The 20336-nt window shown below is 37.9% G+C and overlaps 1 protein-coding gene across 3 annotated transcripts in view; it reads right to left on the bottom strand.

The window, feature by feature from the left end:
* Window positions 1-20336, bottom strand: part of RBM25 (RNA binding motif protein 25) — a 53127-nt gene that overhangs the window by 18011 nt on the left and 14780 nt on the right. For all 3 annotated transcript variants that reach the window (XM_049113669.1, XM_049113671.1, XM_049113670.1), the window contains 5 exons: window positions 20166-20215; window positions 17756-17923; window positions 11872-11929; window positions 8882-9042; window positions 365-550 (listed from right to left, as the gene is read on the bottom strand). In XM_049113669.1, coding sequence (XP_048969626.1) covers window positions 365-550; window positions 8882-9042; window positions 11872-11929; window positions 17756-17923; window positions 20166-20215 — 623 coding nt within the window. The remainder of the gene's footprint in view (window positions 1-364; window positions 551-8881; window positions 9043-11871; window positions 11930-17755; window positions 17924-20165; window positions 20216-20336) is intronic.

Raw genomic sequence — 20336 nt, 5'->3', positions numbered from 1 at the left:
AAGGCAAAATAAAGCCAGCCCCCTTGTGGTAAAAAACAAAACAAAACAAAACAAAACAAAAAAAAAAACTCTGTTCCTTAATATCAGCATCTACTTCATCAATCAAGGGTTTGTTCCTCAGGTAATATGAATCCACAGATAAACACAAACACCCATGCCAGTGCACTTCAAACATCTGGAACAAACATTTTGGTGAAAAAAAAAGAGTTACTTGGTAAAACATGGTCAAATTAGGCTTAACAGTACATTGTTATAAATTCTAGTCATTTTCCCCTACAAAGTTGCAATCCAATGAAAGCATAAGAGTGACACCATAAAAAGTAACCCATTGAAATGACTGTTGTCAGAAATCAGTAACACATACGTCCTCCTTCTTTTCCTTCTTCTTCTTCCTAGGGTGCGAGTCAGATTCTTGTGAGGGGGCATTAAGCTCACTGGAATATTCTCGTATTAAAACTTCAATGGCCCCTTTGATCATCTGATCTCTTCTCTTTGTTTCTTCATCCAAGGCTTCTTCATCATCATTAGTGACAGTTTCTGGCCTTGCATTCTTTAGACAAACAAACAAACAAGTTCAGGGGAGTGAAGGGAGGAAAAAAAAAAAATCAAGAAAATGACAATCAATCTAAAATAAGTTAGTACACAAAACAAACATGTTTTCCCCAAAACAACTCCATAGTCCTATTATGCAGTTTCAGTTTTGTTCTCAACTTCCACAAAACTAAACTTCATTTACTGATTTTTCTTATATATTGATACTTTATCATTTTCTTTTCCCATTTTCTTTTTTTTTTTTAAGATTTGTTTATTTATTTATGGTAGACATAGAAAGAGAGAGAGGCAGAGACACAGGAGGAGGGAGAAGCAGGCTCCATGCCGGGAGCCCGACGTGGGACTCGATCCCGGGACTACAGGATCACGTCCCGGGCCAAAGCCAGGCGCTAAACCGCTGAGCCACCCAGGGATCCCCTCTTTTCCCATTTTAATAGTTAATACTCTGACCCCCAACCGGTAACAGGGAGATTAAACTACGGTAACTAACATACTACATAACATATCCACAAAGCTTTCAGTTTTTCAGCCTGTTTTCCTCAAATACTTCCATAAACTAATGATGTTTACTGAATAAACCAACTCATAGTTGAATATTTATTTATGTGAAAAAAAGCAAAATACAATTGTACGTACACTATGAGAGGCACCATTTAAAATAAAGCATATGTAGCTTAAACAAATGAAAAAACACAATGCAGCTATATGCAAAAAAAAAAAAAAAAAAAAAGCATAAAAAAAAAAAACCCAGGGCAAGCATCAGATATGCCAGAGGCTGAAAAAATGGTATCTTTTAGCCCTCTACTTTCTATAATGTTGGAATACACTTAGTCTCTGCCTCTCTCTCTCTCTGTGACTATCATGAATAAATAAATAAAATCTTTAAAAAAAAAAAAAAAAAAAAAAAAAAAACCATATACACTGAGGAACCAACTGTAAATACTGTACAAGTCTTTCTCCCACAAACCACACTTATGTTACAAAAAATAAAAATGCAAAATTCAGTTTGTAATGCTTCTGACAAATAAATATCTGTAGGACTTTACTTTTTTAAAGACTCAACTAATTCTATCATTGTGAAAAAAATTACTGACTTCTAATATACTACTATTCTTCTTCCTTTTATCTTAAGATTTATTTTAAGGCCCCTGGTTAAGGAATTAATCCAGTTCAAACTACACAATTTAGAAAATGACCTCAGAACTCTAGATAATTTCGTTACTCTAAACCAGTCTTTTCTTAAAACTGGAAAAGTATGGGATCCCTGGGTGGCGCAGCGGTTTGGTGCCTGCCTTTGGCCCAGGACGCGATCCTGGAGACCCGGGATCGATTCCCACGTCGGGCTCCCGGTGCATGGAGCCTGCTTCTCTCTGCCTGTGTCTCTGCCTCTCTTTCTCTCTCTGTGACTATCATAAATAAATAAAAATTAAAAAATATATATTTAAAAAAAAACTGGAAAAGTATGACAAGCAGCAAGATAGAGATGTATACAAAAACTTTTGCCTTTTTTTTTTTTTTTTTAACTTATTTATGATAGTCATCACAGAGAGAGAGAGAGAGAGGCAGAGACAAAGGCAGAGTGAGAAGCAGGCTCCATGCACCGGGAGCCCGACTTGGGATTCAATCCCGGGTCTCCAGGATCGCGCCCTGGGCCAAAGGCAGGCACCAAACCACTGCGCCACCCAGGGATCCCTACAAAAACTTTTGTAATTTAAAACTACACACACACACATCTTAAAGTGTTTATCAATTACTTGGTAAACATATGCCATGTGCATTTTCAGATACAATTAAGAACAATGCTCTTCTCCATAAATACTAGGTCTTAGTCACAATACATACCACTATTCGAGGTAGATTTCATATCCTGTGGCTCCTGAATAGAACTTAGCAGTGACTTCGTATTTCATAATTTCACAATTCAGAAAGCTACCTCCAATGGATACTAATTCCTCAGGCATTTGTTTCTTAATTTTCTTTAATTAATTTTTTTTAAATTAAAAACAATTTTCTTTTTAAAATAATCTTTACAGGATCCCTGGGTGGCGCAGCGGTTTAGCGCCTGCCTTTGGCCCAGGGCATGGTCCTGGAGACCCGGAATCGAATCCCACGTCGGGCTCCCGGTGCATGGAGCCTGCTTCTCCCTCTGCCTGTGTCTCTGCCTCTCTCTCTCTGTGTGACTATCATAAATAAATAAAAATTTAAAAAAATAAAAAAATAAAATAATCTTCATATCCAAATTGGGGCTCGAACTCACAATCTTGACATCAAGAGCTTCATATTCGGGACGCCTGAGTGGTTCAGTGGTTGAGCATCTGCCTTCGACTTGGGGCACGATCCCAGTCCTGGGATCGAGTCCCGCTTCAGGTTCCCTGTGAGAATCCTGCTTCTCCTTCTGCCTGTGTCTCTGCCTCTCCCTGTGTATCTCTCATGAATAAGTAAATAAAATCTTTAATTAAAAAAAAAAAAGCTGCATACTCCACTGACTATAACCCAGCCAGGCACCTCTGGCTTGACAAATTCTTAAGGGCCTATTGTGTGCAAAATACTAATATGCTAGATGGCAAAAATATTGGAAAAAGAAATAACTTTGTCCCTAAGCATTTAACAAAAATGGCAAGCACTTCTGCTACAGACCGCTTTAGTCAAGTCATAACGTGTGGTATTATAAAACTAACTACACTCTGAGTTCCTCACTTTCTCAAACCTGCCTTGTCATCCAAATTTTTTCAAGTAGGTTAAACATTGGGTGTGGAGCCCAAAGCAGGGCCTGAACACTCATCCCTGAGATCAAAAATCAGACTCTGAGCTACCCAGGCACCCTTTTGTCCAATCTTCTTCTGCCAACTTTTTACTTGGTACCTTCAATAAAGACAAGAAGTTTACCCACGGACTATAAATAACAGTTTAAATTATTTACCAAAAACACTGTACACTGTAAACGAGGTGATGTGTTTTTACCTTAAATCAATAATATATGGCAATAAGGCCTTGGTGCAGTTTTCACTAAAATCCCTTCAGCAATACTCTGCTTCTCCACAGGTTGTTATTTTATTTTATTTTATTTTATTTTATTTTATTTATCTTATTTTATTTTATAGATTGTATTTATTTATTCATGAGAGACACAGAGAGAGAGAGAAGCAGAGACACAGGGAGAGGGAGAAGCAGGCTCCATGCAGGGAGCCCTATGTGGGACTCAATCCCAGGACTTAATTCCGGGACCCCAGGATCACGCCCTGGGCTGAAGGCAGGCACCAAACCACTGAGCCACCCAGGGATCGCCGTCTCCACAGGTTTGTTCATTCATTCATTCAGTCAGTCATTCATTCCGCAGGTTTTAAATGAAAGAATTAATCTGCCATGGGATACCTTGGTGGCTCAGTGATTGAGCGTCTCGTCTCTGTCTTTGGTTCAGGGCATGATCCCAGAGTCCCGGGATTGAGTCCCTGCAGGGAGCCTGCTTCTCCCTCTGCCTATGTCTCTGGCTCTCTTTGTGAGCCTCTCATAAATTAATTAATTTAAAAAAATAATAATCTGCCAGTAACTTGCCACTGAAACTGTAGATCCTGAGACACACATGGGCCATTTCAACTCAAACCCTCAGCTATTGATACCTAATTTCCTTATTATGAAAATAGACTTTGAGAGTATGAAGTCTGTCTTTAGCATATCCCCTACATGCTGAATTCCTATCCATGAATCTTCTGTATCTCAGCATACATGTATCTCTTTATCTCTAGCATAAAGATAGAAGTGGGGTTATATATATATATAACCCCAGATATATATATCTGAAGGCCTAGTCCTTTAAAAATACTCATAAGCCTCCCAATTCCCGACACCACCTCTTAAATCAAATTTAAGTATTAGTATATCTGGTCTTACCTAAATTAGAAATAAAGCATTTGGAATGAATGAATTCATAATACCTTAATATCTATTGCCCCTTGAGCTATAGAGAAAATGTACATTTTTAAAAGAGAGGTTATCAGGGACGCCTGGGTGGCTCGGTGGTTGAGATGCTGCCTTCAGCTAAGGGCGAGATCCTGGAGTCCCAGGATCCAGTCCCACATCAGGCTCCCTGCATGCAGTCTGCTTCTCCTTCTGCCTATATCTCTGCCTGCCTCTCTCTCTGTCTCTCATGAATAAATAAAATCTTACAAAAAAAAAAAAAAGGAAAGGTTATTAGCCCATCTCTCTTCATCAAAAAAAAAAAAAAAAGAAAGAAAAAAAAAAAGGAAAGGTTATTAGCCCATCTCTCTTCTCTTTCTCTTTTGAGAAAACCAAAAATAGTAAGATATATCACTGGAAGGAAAAGTTTGTGTTTCTTTTTTAGTCAAAGAGAACTACACAACTACTTGTGTTCTGTCTTCCGGATGGCAGTCGGGAAAATGCCTGACTTGAGAACCATACGAGCTCCCCGATGTCTCATACTCACATCATCCTATCTTAGGTCACTATTTTCTAGACTTCATCCAACAGTCAACAATCAAGAAAGAACAATACCCTCTCATATTTTATCTGAAAAAATTATGACAAATCTGGCATTTACTCTACAATAGTTATATTTGCTTAAGTTATTTGAAACAACTTTTTTTATCTGAGTTGCTTAACTTTTTCTTTATACCAATACTGTTGAGTAAAATGGACATTCCAAGAGACTATGCCATGTCTTCAAGTATCTCTGGGTACCATGACAAGAATACCCAGAAGTCATGCCTGTTAATGTTTTAAATTTCATCTTCTCTGGGGACGCCTGGGTGGCTCAGTGGTTGAGCGTCTGCCTTCGGTTCAGGGCGTGATCCCAGGGTTCCGAGATCGAATCCTTTATCAGGTTCCCTGCATGGAGCCTACTTCTCCTGTCTCTGCCTCTCTGTCTCTCATGAAAAAATAAATAAAATCTTTTTAAAAAAATTCATCTTCTCTGAAGAAATAACTGTTCTGTTTTTACTGAAGGTAGCTCCAATTCCACTCTTCGCAATATAAACAGATTTAAGTTGTGGTTCCTCTCACTTACGGTGATTACAAATTAAATCAAAGCCACACAACTGTGCATTTCCTTATTTACAAATATAATGAAGTCACTTACTTCATATGCAGAGTTCACTATTTGCAAATGCTACAAATTAAACCACTTTACCAGCCAATACACAGGGAAAAAAAGACTCCCAGGGAATTATATAAAAACTGTGATGCCATTAATTTCATTCAGTTCCCTGCTTTATTTTATTTTAAGATTTTTAAATTTATTTATTCATGAGAAACAGCGAGAGAGAGAGACAGACGCAGAGACATAGGTAGAGAGAGAAGCAGGCTCCATCCAGGGAGCCCGATGTGGGATCTGATCCCGAGACTCCAGGATCACACCCTGGGCCGAAGGCATGTGCTCAATCGCTGAGCCACCCAGGCATCCCCAAGCTTTATTTTAATTAAGAATTCAGTTATCACTGTAAGGAAAATCTGAAAAATCTTATTTCAGACAGTTGGTTTTCTGATGTGACAAACAACACTGTTCATTTGAAATATAATTTATACTATGGAGTAACTGCATTTTATTATTTCTTTATATAGCCAAGTAAAAACAGTAAGATTACCAGGTGAGCAAGGTAACAGAAACTGTTGCTCAATAAAGGAGCACTCCATCTTTGCTATGGGCAAGATACTGTCCTAGGTTCTATGCAGGTACAAGAGGAAGAGATAGTCTGTGAACTTACTGCTCTTTCTACCTTATAATGAGAGACATGGAAATAAACAGAGTAAAGGGGTGTGAGAGACAGATACCAACAATTTATGGTGCAGACGGACCTAACAGCAGTAAAAAAAACTGGGAACAGAGGTGGGAAGAGAGGAATCAATTCTGTCTGAGAGAAATAGAGGGCAGGATTGATGAAGGCTATATGAATCTAATAGCATTGTAATTAGAGCTATATGGACAAAATTGCATCAGGGAGCTTGGATGGGCAAGAAGGACGTAAGATGTTTGGAAGGGATACATGATTGACTCATGGAGAACAGATGAGAGAAATCTACAGTAGACTGAACAAGCCCTTGAATGCCATGCTGTGAATATGGGCTTTACTGTTAAGAAATTCAAAACCAGGGATGCCTGGGTGGCTCAGCAGCTGGGCATCTGCCTTCAGTTCAGGGCATGATCCCAGGATCCAGGATTAAGTCCCACATTGGGCTCCTTGCAGGAAGCCTGCTTCTCTCTCTGCCTATGTCTCTAACACACTCTCTCTCTCCGTGTCTCTCATGAATAAATAAAATCTTAAAAGAAAAAAAAAAAAGAAAGAAATTCAAAACCATTAAGGATGTGTGAGCAGAGGATTGACATAATTCTATTTGTTTAGAAACATAGGCAGTGCTAGAATAGTCAGATGAGAGGAAACAAAATGCAGAGAATCAGTTAAAATATTATTAAAAGTACAAGAAAATACACAAGTGAAAAAAGCTATTTATAAAAACTTAAGGGGAATCCCCAGGTGGCGCAGCGGTTTAGCACCTGCCTTCGGCCCAGGGCATGATCCTGGAGACCCGGGATCGAGTCCCATGTTGGGCTCCCTGCGTGGAGCCTGCTTCTCCCTCTGCCTGTGTTTCTGCCTCTCTCTGTCTCTGTGCCTCTCATGAATAAATAAATAAAATCTTTAAAAAAACAAAAAAAAAAAACTTAGGGACAGGGATCCCTGGGTGGCGCAGTGGTTTAGTGCCTGCCTTTGGCCCAGGGCACGATCCTGGAGACCCAGGATCGAATCCCACGTCGGGCTCCCAGTGCATGGAGCCTGCTTCTCCCACTGCCTATGTCTCTGCCTCTCTCTCTCTCTCTCTGTGTGACTATCATAAATAAATAAATAAATAAAAAAACAAAAAAAAAAACTTAGGGTCGCCTGGGTAGCTCAGCTGTTGAGCATCTGCTTTCCACCCATGCATGATCCCGGAAGCTCCGGGACCAAGTCCCACATCAGGCTCCCTGTGAGGAGCCTGCCTCTTGGTCTCTCTTAAGTATATAAAATCTTAAAAAAATAATAAATTTATAGAATACTTAGAACTCAACCCTTTATTTATGAAAAGGAAACAAATTCCCACATTCCAATTAAAAACTATATTCATCCATATAGAGAAAAATGGAGAATATGCAACAAAAATGTCTACAGTGGCTCCTAATGGCAATGGGATTACAGATAGTACTCAATTTCTTTACAGTTTGCTTTATGAGTTTTTTACAAAGAATATACAACATTTTTGTAAAGGAGGGAGGGGTAATACCAAGAAAGCTATTTCTATTTTGAATGATAATGGAAGCCTGAAAAGGGCAAAAAGGGATTTTTTCATTTTTGTAGAGACAAGAAGGTAACCATGAACCTACTTTAAATCCATTCAAGTTTAAGTGCCAAAAGGAAATAGGAAACATATCCAGGTTTTAGCTACCTGTTTTGCTGAAAAGGAGTAATGTATGATAAATACAAGACAACATATTAAAACTTTCTTTACTTTAGCTACACTTAATATGGCCACCAACCTGAAGAAAGTAACAAGGCTTATTTTCATTTATTTTAGAACCTGTGTACTTTTGGGGCACCTGGTTGGCTCAGTGGGTGAGTCTGCCTTTGGCTCGGGTCATGATCACAGAGTCCTGGGATCAAGTCCCGCATCGGGCTCCCCACAGGGAGCCTGCTTCCCCCTCTACCTGTCTCTGCTTCTCTCTCTCTCATGAATAAATAAATAAAATCTTTAAAAAAGGAATATGTGGGTATTTGTTTTTTGTTTTTTTAAAGTACATTCCACATCCAGCATGGAACCTCAACACGGGGCTTTAACTCACAATTCTGAGCTCAAGACCTGAGTTGAGATCAAGAGTCTGGATGTTCAACTGACTAAGGCACCCAGGTGTCCAAGAACCTGTCCTCACTTCTAAAAGAGAGGACAAAAAAAAAAAAAGACACACAAAAAAATAAATAAATAAAAATAAAAGAGAGGACAACTCATTAAAAATGTGTAGTCTGAAATATTTTTTGATTTACAAAACTGCCTTAAATGAATTAGCACTGTTTTGAATAGACTTATACCAGTGTTCTCCCTGGTAAGTTAACCTTGTCCAGCCTCTCTCACTACCTTCATCCCAACCTGGAACAAACAAATCAACAGTCATCCACCTACTATGGGGAGATAAAAGACTTAAAATAACTATAAACTATAAAAATACCCTCATGCACTTTAGCCACAAGCACATATAATGACGATGATCTTGTGAAGCCCCATAGCAGATTCACTTGTAAGCATTTACACTGAAAGTGAAGTTGGCCTAGAAAAGAACACTATAAAAACATACCCCATTAGAAGCTTTCTTCTTTGCTTTCCACTCATCCAGTTGTGCCTTTGTCTTTGCGTCAACTTTAACAAGTAGCTTCTTTTCTCCTATCTGCAGGTCATGCAACAATCTGAGTGCACGGAGGGTAGACTCAGGTTCCTTATACTCACAGAAGCCAAAGGCTAGAAATGGATATAAAGAATTAGTGAAATATCAATTCAGCTGGGGGGGATGGGTAACTGAGTGACAAGCATTAAGGTGGGCATGTGATGTGATGAGCATTGAGTGTTATATGCAACTCAGGAATTACTGAAAACTATATCTGAAATTAATAATGTACTATACATATGCTAGAAATTGAATTTAAATTTAAAAAAGTTGTGAAAACAAAATATTTATGGAAAATTAAAATCACTAGAGACCAAATGTTATAATACTAGGTTATTCATGCTATCACTCTTCCTTTCCTTCAATTACCCTTGATGATTTTACTTTTAGCACCTTCAAACTACCAAAAGAAGAGAGAACAAAAATGGGAAGGAAGGAAAAAATCTAATTGGGCAAATTGCTACTTATTGGAAATGCTGATAAAATATTTAGTAGAACCAGCAAGTCATTGAGTCTTTTAATTATTTCCTGAATTCATTCCATCCAGACTTCCTAACAGCTACAAAGAAGTGACAACAGGTTCCCTGAACCTATTACAAGCACTTAAAAACTTTTTAAGATTTTATTTATTTATTCATGAAGGACAGAGAGAGAGACAGACAGACACAGAGGCCGAGGGAGAAGCAGACCCCATGCAGGGACCCCGACATGGGACTCAATCCCAGGTCTCCAGGATCACACCCTGTGTTGAAGATGGCGCTAAACTGCTGAAACACCCAGGTTGCCCATTTTTCCCTTTTTTTTTTTCATTTTTCTTTTTTTGAATAGCAGCTGCTTCTCCTGTTTGTTTTATAAATATTAATTTATTTAATTTAGAGACAGAGACAGAAAGATAGAGCGCGAGCAGAGAATCTCAAGCAGACTCCCTGCTCAGCAAGGAGCAACATGGAAATCAAGTCAGACGCCTTACCGACTCAACCACCCAGGGACCCCAAAGCACTTTCCAATTCTGAAAAATTAAACTACAAAAGTACTGACCTATTATCTGAGTTATACGTTTGATTTTTTGTATCTGTTTAATTTTAATAACTAGTCACACCATTATTACTATGATTTAAATCAGAGATACTGGGATGCCTGGGTGGCTCAGCAGCTGAGCGTCTGCCTTCAGCTCGGGCTCAGGGCGGGCTGTGATCAAGTCCCGCATGGGCTCTCTGCAGGGAGCCTACTTCTCCCTCTGCCTATGTCTCTGCCTATCTCTCATGAATAAATAAATATTTTTTAAAAAATCAGAGATATTAAGATATACATTTTAAAGGAGGAATCTAAAAATTCAAAATAAATGAATCCAAATGTGTATCCAAATACATATAGTTAAGGACACAACCACACAGAGAGAAACTATTCTGAGTGATTTTAAAATAGCAAATCTGACCATAGGTTTAAGTGTGATGTATCTTAAGGATAGAAGCCTTTTACTAAAAAAGAAAAATTTCTATAATCATATTGCTGATGATAGTGTTGGTGTTATTAAGTATTAAACTGTTGTATTTGATGAAGCAAGCCAGTAATTATTTGTCTATCATCCCAATGTCCTTGAAACTCATTTTTTTCCCATTCCCATTTTCCCATTCCCATTTTCCCATTCCCATTCTCAGTATGGGAAAAAAAGAAAAGATATATGACAGAGAAGGTTAAATAAAAACCTTTATGTCCTGAATGTAAACTAATGTGTACTGGAAAAACACAAAAGCAAAGAATAAACAAGTGAGTTTTTTTTTTTTTTTAAGTACGTTTTAAAAAATATTTAAGTAATCTCTATACCCAACATGGGGTATCATGAGGCTTGAACTCACAGCCCCAAGAAAGAGTTGCATGCTCCTCTAACTGAGCCAGCCTGTCCTCCCAAGACTAAACAGACAAGTCTTATAAGGAGTATAACTAATTACCAGACTATGATTTCTTTTTTTAAGATTTTATTTGTTTATTTATGAGAGAGAGAGAGAGAGAGAAGGGGGGGGGGGCAGAGGGAGGAGCAGGCTCTCTACAGGGAGCCTGATGCGGGATTCAATCCCAAGACCCCAGGATCACAACCTGAGCCAAAGGGAGACGCTCAATCACTGAGCCACCCAGGCACTCCACCAGACTACAATTTTTAAAGCAATTTCCCACTAAAAGGAACCAGAGTTCTTTAAAGAAATGGCTGATCCTAATTATGGGACAGAAAAACTTCTAGATAAGCTTAGATTCCAAATCCCAGATAATATTCCAGACAACAAGGTAACTATCAAAGGGAGTTAGGCTTTTGTCAAACCATTGGAAAGCTTGGAATTGCTTACAAATAATAAAAGGAGGAAATGGATAGAGTATAGGATAAGCACAACTGGCCATGGTTTGATAAATGTTAAGGCTAGGTGATGAGAATGTGGGAGTTCGTCATATTATTATAATTTTATAATATGTGGATGAACTTTCCGATAATACTGTTTAAAGAATGTACATCAAACAGGTACTTTTACAACAAGTATGAAAAGTAAGTTTGTTTCTAAGACTAATAGGTCATCTCACCACCTGTTCTGCTTTCTTCCTAAATCCTAACTGTTGAATGTTGATCATATATTACTGCTCTGAGGGAAAAAAAAAAAAAGACTTTTCAAAATAGTATTGTAAAAAAAAAAAGTCTGAGTAATTTTTCCTCTCCTACCTTTCCTGTTAATACTTTCCCACTTTCTAATCTCAACTATCAGCTAAATCTTCCCAACTGCCTCTAATCCTTTTCCAATAAGAAGGAAGACAGAGTGTTGACAGAATATTCCCATGGTTCAGGGCAATGAGAGCAAAACATGCAACATGTAATTTATGCACACAGGTTAAAATGATCTCACAAAGAAAAAACTACCTACCTTGAAGTTTCCCAGATGCACCTTGTACTCTCTTCCAGCTCAAAACCAAGCCACATTTCTTAAAAACAAAATAAAGAAAAATGATCATTATCATTTAAAAAAATCAACTAGGGATCCCTGGGTGGCGCAGCGGTTTGGTGCCTGCCTTTGGCACAGGGCGCGATCCTGGAGACCCAGGATCGAATCCCACATCAGGCTCCCGGTGCATGGAGCCTGCTTCTCCCTCTGCCTGTGTCTCTGCCTCTCTCTCTGTGACTATCATAAATAAATAAAAATTTAAAAAAAAAAAAAATCAACTAATCAGTAATAAAAGTAAGAGCACAATCATATTTCCACCAGGAGAATATAAAAAACAAAAACAAAATCATATCAGGTTATTAAATTTCTTAAAATTCCATCCATTCCCACATATCCATTACATGAAAGAAAATAGATAATACAGTTAAAAGAAAAATATAAATTCTAACAAATTCTTATTTACAGGAAAATTGACTATCTTTTAGATTTTATTTATTTTAGGAGGAGGAGAGCACACAAGAGTGGGGAATCCCAAGCAGACTCCATGCTGATGAGTGTGGAGCCTAACTCAGGGCTCGATTTCACGATCCTGAGATTACAACCTGAGCCAAAAGCAAGAGTCAGATGCTCATCAACTGAGCCACTCAAGCACCCTTTGACTACCTTTTAATAAATTAGAAATTTTACAGCATTTTTATCCAACCCAAAATATATACATAAAAACAAAATTGCCAATATTATATTTAAAATAAACTATAATAAATTCATGTAAATACTATGAATCCAGAAAGATTATGTTTTAAAACACACATATATTTTAAAGAACTTTTTCAAAGATTTTTTTTTTTTAAGATTTTATTTATTTGAGAGAGAGAGAGAGAGAGAGAGAGAGAGGCAGAGACAGAGGGAGAAGCAGGCTCCATGCAGGGAGCCCGACACCGGACTCAATCCCCCATCTCCAGGATCACACCCTAGGCCGAAGGTGGCGCCAAACCGCTGAGCCACCAGGGCTGCCCTCAAAGATTTTTTTTTTTAAGTAATCTCTACACCCAATGTGGGGCTTGAACTCACAACTCTGAGATCAAGAGTCCCATGCTCTACTAGCTAAGCCAGCCAGGTACCCCAATATTATAAAGGACTTTTTAAAGATTTTATTTATTTGAGAGAGAGACACAGAAATAACAAGAGAGAGCATGAACAAGGAGAGGGAGAAGCAGGCATCTCGCTGAGCAGGGAGGGAACCCAATGCAGGTCTCAATCCCAGGACCCTGATATTATAACCTGAGCCATCCAGGCACCCCATAAAGGACTTTTAGTAACAGGAAAACGCTTGATAGGGAATGCAAAAATAACATGGGACATGAAATTACAGACATATAATAAGACTTTATGTAAAGAAAAAAAAGTCCATAAAACAATGAAAAAGATTAATGGGGCAGGTTGAAGAGTAAAACATTACATTTTGTTTACATTCAAAGTTTTTAAATATATATATATATTTTTTTAAGATTTATTTATTTAGGAGCACCTGAGAGGCTCAGCTGGTTAAGTGTCTGCATTTGTTCAGGTCATGATCTCAGGGTTCCGGGATCAAGCCCCGCATCCGGCTTCCTGCTGCACTCTCCCTCTGCCCTTCCCCTACATGTTCTGATGCTAACAAATAAATAAAATCTTAAAAAGATTTATTTGATAGCACATGAGGCCAAACAAGGAGAGAGGCACGGGGAGAGGGAGACAGTCTCAAGTAGACTCAACTGAGCAGGGAGCCTGACACAGGGCTTGATTGCAAAACCCGGAGATTATGACCTGAGCCAAAAGCAAGAGTCAGACACTTAGCCAACTCTGCCACTGAGGCATCCCAAACATTATTTCTAATTATTAAAAACTAGGTTAAAAAATATAGTTATTTGTGGAAAATGGTAAATGAAGATTGCCTGTCAAAGCTCAGAGAACACATGAATTTTTCACATCTCCCTTCAGAGAAACCAGTAAAATGATTATCAAGGAATATAAAAGATATAAACCCCTGAGGTCAGACACTGTATGAAAAAATAGCAGTAGAATTAAAATTTTGAAAAGAAAAAGGGCAAATAGAAAGATGGGAACTCATTCAAGTAGATTAGAAAAAAAAAAAGGCTGTAACTTCAAGTGTCTACAAATGAAAATATTGTTAAGAATTAGGCTAATTGGGGATCCCTGGGTGGCGCAGCGGTTTGGCGCCTGCCTTTGGCCCAGGGCGCGATCCTGGAGACCCGGGATCGAATCCCACATCGGGCTCCCGGTGCATGGAGCCTGCTTCTCCCTCTGCCTGTGTCTCTGCCTCTCTCTCTCTGTCTGTGTGACTGTCATAAATAAATAAATAAATAAATAAATAAATAAATAAATAAATAATAAATAAATAAATAAATAAATAAATAAATAAATAAATAAATTAAAAAAAAGAATTAGGCTAATTGAAAAAAATAAAAATGAAAATAAAAATAAAAGAATTAGACTGATTCTACAAAGTCAGTGATCTAGGCTGGAGGTAAAAGGTATGCACAGTGGAGAATGGGGTGCATGGGGAGCATGAGGCTGGATAAAAACAGGTGCTTGCAAGGTACCTGGGTGGCTCAGTCAGTTAAGGATCTGGTCTTCAGCTCAGGTCATGATCTCAGGGTCCTGGGATCAAGCCCCACATCAGACTTCATGCTCAGCATGGAATCTGCTTCTCCCCTGCTCCTATTCCTTGTGTTCTCTCATTCAAATAAAATCTTTTTTTTTTTTAAAGATTTTATTTATTTATTCATGATGGGGGAGGGGGCAGAGACGCAGGCAGAGGGAGGAGCAGGCTCCATGCAGGGAGTCTGACCTGGGACTCCAGGATCACGCCCTGGGCGGAAGGCAGGTGCTTAAACCACTGAGCCACCCAGGCCGCCCTAAAATCTTTAAAAAAAAAAAAAAAAAAAACAGGTGCTTGCCTCACAATATGAATATGGAATAATCAAAGCCTCAGAGTTCTTTTTTTTTTTTTAAGATTTTATTTATTTATTCATGAGAGGCACAGAGAGAGAGAGAGGCAGAGACATAGGCTCTTCTGCAGGGAGCAGGCTCCATGCAGGGAGCCCTGAGCCTAATGAAGGCAGATGCTTAACCCCTGAGCCACCCAAGAGACCCAAAGGCTCAGAGTTCTTCAGGCAACTACTTTACTCTCCATCCCCAGAGAATATAACCTGCCGTCTTTACAAACAACTACACTATCCCTATCCTCAAGGAAGACAGAATAAAGCTAAGGTCTGAAGAAAGAGAACAGGCTTGATACAGAGCACCAGATAGATACAAAAGATCAGGATGGGATACAGAAAGGGTAACAAGAGAAGAAAGTAAGGTAGACAATACACTTTAATTCAGTTCTTCACCCTCAATCACATATAGGCCACCATATACTCACTAGGCATGAAACGAAGTTTGCTAGAGAAACAAATCAGCTCCAAAGAAAACTCCATATACTAACATTCAAAACCTCTAGCTGCTGGGTTGATTACCCCACAATGATGCTCAACATTTTATAAACCCAGCTTAGGCATACAAAAAGACTACTTTTTATTTTTTTAAGATTTTTTTTTCTTCAAGATTTTATTTATTTATTCATGAGAGACACAGAGAGAAAGGCAGAAACATAGGCAGAGGGAGAAGCAGGCTCCTTGCAAGCAGCCTGATGTGGGACTCGATCTCAGGACCCCAAGGATCAGGACCTAAGCCAAAGGCAGACAATTACTGAGCCACCAGGCATCCCTAAGATTTTACTTTTTAAATTAATCTCTAGGGATCCCTGGGTGGCACAGCGGTTTAGCGCCTGCTTTGGCCCAGGGCGCGATCCTGGAGACCTGGGATCAAGTCCCACATCGGGCTCCCGGTGCATGGAGCCTGCTTCTCCCTCTGCCTATGTCTCTGCCTCTCTCTCTCTGTGACTATCATAAATAAAATTAAAAAATTAATTAATTAATTAATTAATCTCTATATCCAAAATGGAGTTTGAACTCACAACCTCAAATCAAGAGTCACATGCTCCACCGACCCAGTCAGCCAGGTACCCCTAAAAAACTTTTAATCCCTAACTCTTAAATATAAAGATAATCAAGGATCACTAGATATTTAAGGAATGCCTTAAAAGAAAAATGAAAGAGATAAATTCAGGAATAAAACTTAAAAACAAAACACTCTGCTGTACATGTAAGTCAAAAATAGGTTTCAAAAGAGGTTTTTGAGGCACCTGGGTGGCTCAGTTGCTTAAGTGGCTTTTGATTTCAACTCAGGTCTTTATCATGGGATCATAGGTTCAGGCTCTATGTTGAGCTCCAAGCTGGGCATGGAGCCTACTTAATAGAAAGAGTGGGCAGCCCATTGGCTCAGCGGATTAGCACCGCCTTCAGCCCAGGGCATGATCCTGGAAACCCAGGATTAAGTCCCACGTCAGCTCCCTACATGGAACCTGCTTCTCCCTCTACCTGTGTCTCTGCCTCTGTCTCTCATGAATAAATAAATAAGATCTTAAAAAAAAAAGAGAGAGAAGAGGTTCCAAAATAGAATATATATATAAAATCTCCACACACCGGCACAAAAATATTCACAGCATCATTATTCATAATAACCAAAAAGTAGAAATAACTCCATTGTCTCTTAAGTTATGAATGGATAAAAAAATGATATATTCATTAAATAGAATATTTATTCATAAAAAGAAACAAAATACTGTCATAAGCTACAATATAGATGAAGCCTAAAAATATATTAAAAAAAACAAAACATGAAAGCGATACATATTCTATGATTCTGCTTATTATGTATGATGCCCAGAATAGGCAAATCTACATGGACAGAAGGCAGGATGGTGGTTGCCATATGCTGGGGAGGGAAGAGAACGAGACGTGATTTACTGAGTAGAAGGTTTCTACTTGGGGTGATGAAAATGTTCCAAAATTAAGACAGTGGTGATGTTTGTGCAACTTTCTGAATATACTAAAAACCACTGGATTATGCTTTATAAAAGGGTGAATTTTATGGTTTATGAATAATATCACAGTAAAGAGTTTTTTAAAAATGCCCTCCATTTGAGGGAAAAAATTGGCATTATCTTGTAAAAGTGAAGATAAACCTGTCCTAAAACTCCGAAATTCCACTTCTAAGAGAATTACATGAAGAAATTCTTTCACGTTCACTGAGGAAAACAGGATATTACCAATAATAACACAGCAAAACATAATATCAAGAATAGAAACAATCCATATGACTATCATTAGAAAATTGACGATTCAGGGACAGCTGAGTGGCTCAGCAGTTGAGCGCGTGCCTTCAGCTCAGGATGTGATCCCAGAGTTCTGGGATTGAGTCCCGTATCAGGCTCTTGCATTATGCCTGCTTCTCCTCCCTCTGCCTGTGTCTCTGCCTCTCTCTGTCCTCTCATGAATAAATAAATAAAATCTTAAAAAAAAAAAAAAAGAAAATTGACAATTCATGGTACATTTCAACGATGCAATGATATATAGAAGTGGTAAATAATCTAGTTATATATATATGTTGGGTGAAAAAAGCAAGTTATGAAGAAGTACAGAATTAAAACTTATGAATTATAAATTTTTATGAATACATTAACATGTAATTAAAGTAAAAACCACATACAGGAATGATAAACACCAAATTTAGGATAGTGGATTACCTCTGGTTAGACTATTCATTCAAGATTTTGCAGAATGAAAAAAAAAAAAAAGATTTTGCAGAATGAAATTTTTAAAATTAAAAGGAGAAAATAATTAGAAATCCTTTTTCTGCCTTTTCATACATTTGAAATCCAAAACAATAAAATTAAAATGAGAACAGTTTAACTTACAGCAAGGAGCTGTCTTATAAGCATGTCGGAGGCTTTCTCAGAAATGTTGCCAACAAAAACTGTTGTAGTGGGACCACAATTTTCATCATTTTCTTTAGCCTTTAAGCCTGGGTGATCCTTTCTTGCTCCCAAATGCTTTCCAACCATGGACACAGTGGGTACTAAAACCTAGAGTGAAGAAAAGCAATAAAATTTGAGCTGGCTATTACGTTTCCTATCATATTTAATGTAACTTTATTCTAAAAACAATTTTAAAGTAGAAAATATATAGCATATTACTATTAAAGGTTCTACATACTTAATCTAAAGCTTCTATCACATTTTTCATTAATGCAAATTCATTCATGACAAGTAAAAATCCACTACTGGATTACCTTTCTCTTATTAGAAAGATTTATTTGAGAGAGAACAGGGGCAGAGGGAGAGAGAGAATCTCAAGCAGACTCCCATGGAGCCTGATGTGGAGCTAATGAGCCCTGATTTCTAGTAACCCTGACATCATGACCTGAGCCAAAATCAAAAGTCAGACATTTTTAACCAACTGAACTACCCAGGCACTCCAGATTACCCTTCTTTGGAAATTAACTTGGAATAGCAAATAAAGATAAATTGGATAGAGAATTTTTTTAATTTTAAGACAAAATTTAAAATATCCAAAACATCATAAGTCATTTAAAATTATCAAATAGGGCAGCCCTGGTGGCTCAGTGGTTTAGCGCCATCTTCAGCCCAGGGCATGATCCTGGAGACCTGGGATCAAGTCCCAGGTCAGGCTCCCTGCATGGAGCCTGCTTCTCCCTCTGCCTGTGTCTGCCTCTCTCTCTCTCTCTCTGTCTCTCATGAATAAATAAATAAAATCTTTTTAAAAATTAAATAAATAAATAAAATAAAATTATCAAATATATCCAGGAGTTTCTTCAAAATTTTACTCTATACTAACATAACAGCAAGTTTCAGGGCACTTGGGTGGCTTAATCAGTTGGGTGTCAGACTCTTAATTTCAGCTCAGGTTATGACCACAAGGTTGTGGGACAGAGCCCCACAAAAGACTCTACCCTCAGGAGGGAGTCTGCTTCTCCACCTCAATCTCACTCTGCCTCCAAAACCACGTTTCTTTCCAAAATAAATAAATCCAAAAAGAATTTTTTTAAATAAAAGTAAATGTCAATCATCACCACTAATCCTCTGATAGAGTATTTGAATACTCTCATAACACTCTCCAACATTTAAATTTTACTATGCAGTTAATTGCATTTTTTAATTTTCCCTTTCTAACTTTCAACTTCCCAGAGGAAGGAACAGTCTTACTCATTTTTATATCTGGAATTGAATTTAGCAAAACATCCAGAGCAGGCACGGAATAAATAATGGTGAACTGAGGGAACTGCTCCAAACCCCAAGTCCCACCTTTTCCTAGGCTGAAATGCAAGAGGTTAAGAGTACTTATCATGTGCAGGTTTTACAAAACAGCCAAACAATGGGTATCCAATGCAAGAAAAATTAGACACCCTCTTGGTCTGAAAAAAACATATCTTCTTAGAGGTCTGCCTCATAGCAGACTCCTGTTTGCCCACAGAATTACCATCTCCTTTTTATTATGAATAACTCCCCCCTCCCTCCCTTTACAAAATCCACAGCTAAAATAACAGTTAAAAGTAATGAGATCTACCCTCTATCATAGTCGAATTCCAAATGAAGCCTGATACTCTACCACTTAACTCAAAGAAAAATTCTGGTTAAACAGTTCAAGAGGAAGAGAAGGTTATTATTTATTCATGTGTTACAGCATATTAGCATTATGAAGTAAGATGCTTAGAGTGTACAAATGCTTTGACGAATGTGAAGAATTAAGACTTAAAAAGACTGAATAATGAAACATTTTAAAAGAATAAAGGCTTCAAGAAAACTGTTTTTTAACCTCTGGTTACAGATATCATACCAGAGGACAGAGAAAAAAGTTTAGAAGGCACTAAAAATTATGCAGGTGAAAGTAAAGAATGAAAATATATTCAATAAAAATTTTATTTCAAAATTTAAATTTTTACTAGGATCACTTCTATAGTTTTTTTTTCTATGAGGTTATTAAATGTGTCAGATCATTCTATCTCCTATGATCAAGACAAGAAGAAGGAGTGATTAAAGAACCAATCTAAAATAACAAGTGTATGAAAAGTCTAGAGAATTTGAGGTGAATCATAAAACCATTTATTGGGGGTGCCTATTTTAAGGGCAATTGCATACTATGCATAGCTGAGTGAAAATGATACTCAAGTAGTATGGTATACATGGATGCTATCACTCTCAATTATTCTTTTGAACACTTAATTTATCTAAGTTAATCAAGTGTTTTTTAGCTTTAAAGGCAATAGCCCTACTGTATCTCCTAATTCCTCCTTAAAATTATACTTACAGTTGGAGCAGGAGCCATAATGCTCATTGGTACAGGAATCATTGGGGTCCCTAAGAAGAAAGCATAATAAATCTTATGAATATAAGCATATGAGACTATACTCTATATCAATTACATGGCACGCAAGTAGGTATCTTCACTCAGTCAATTTAAGTAGAAATGTATGAGTAA

The sequence above is a fragment of the Canis lupus genome, chromosome 8 (genome assembly GCF_003254725.2).
Source record: "Canis lupus dingo isolate Sandy chromosome 8, ASM325472v2, whole genome shotgun sequence".
In the NCBI taxonomy this organism is placed as follows: Eukaryota; Metazoa; Chordata; class Mammalia; order Carnivora; family Canidae; genus Canis; species Canis lupus.
The sequence above is the reverse complement of the archived record's forward strand: the minus strand, read 5'-3'. Positions and strand labels throughout refer to the sequence as shown.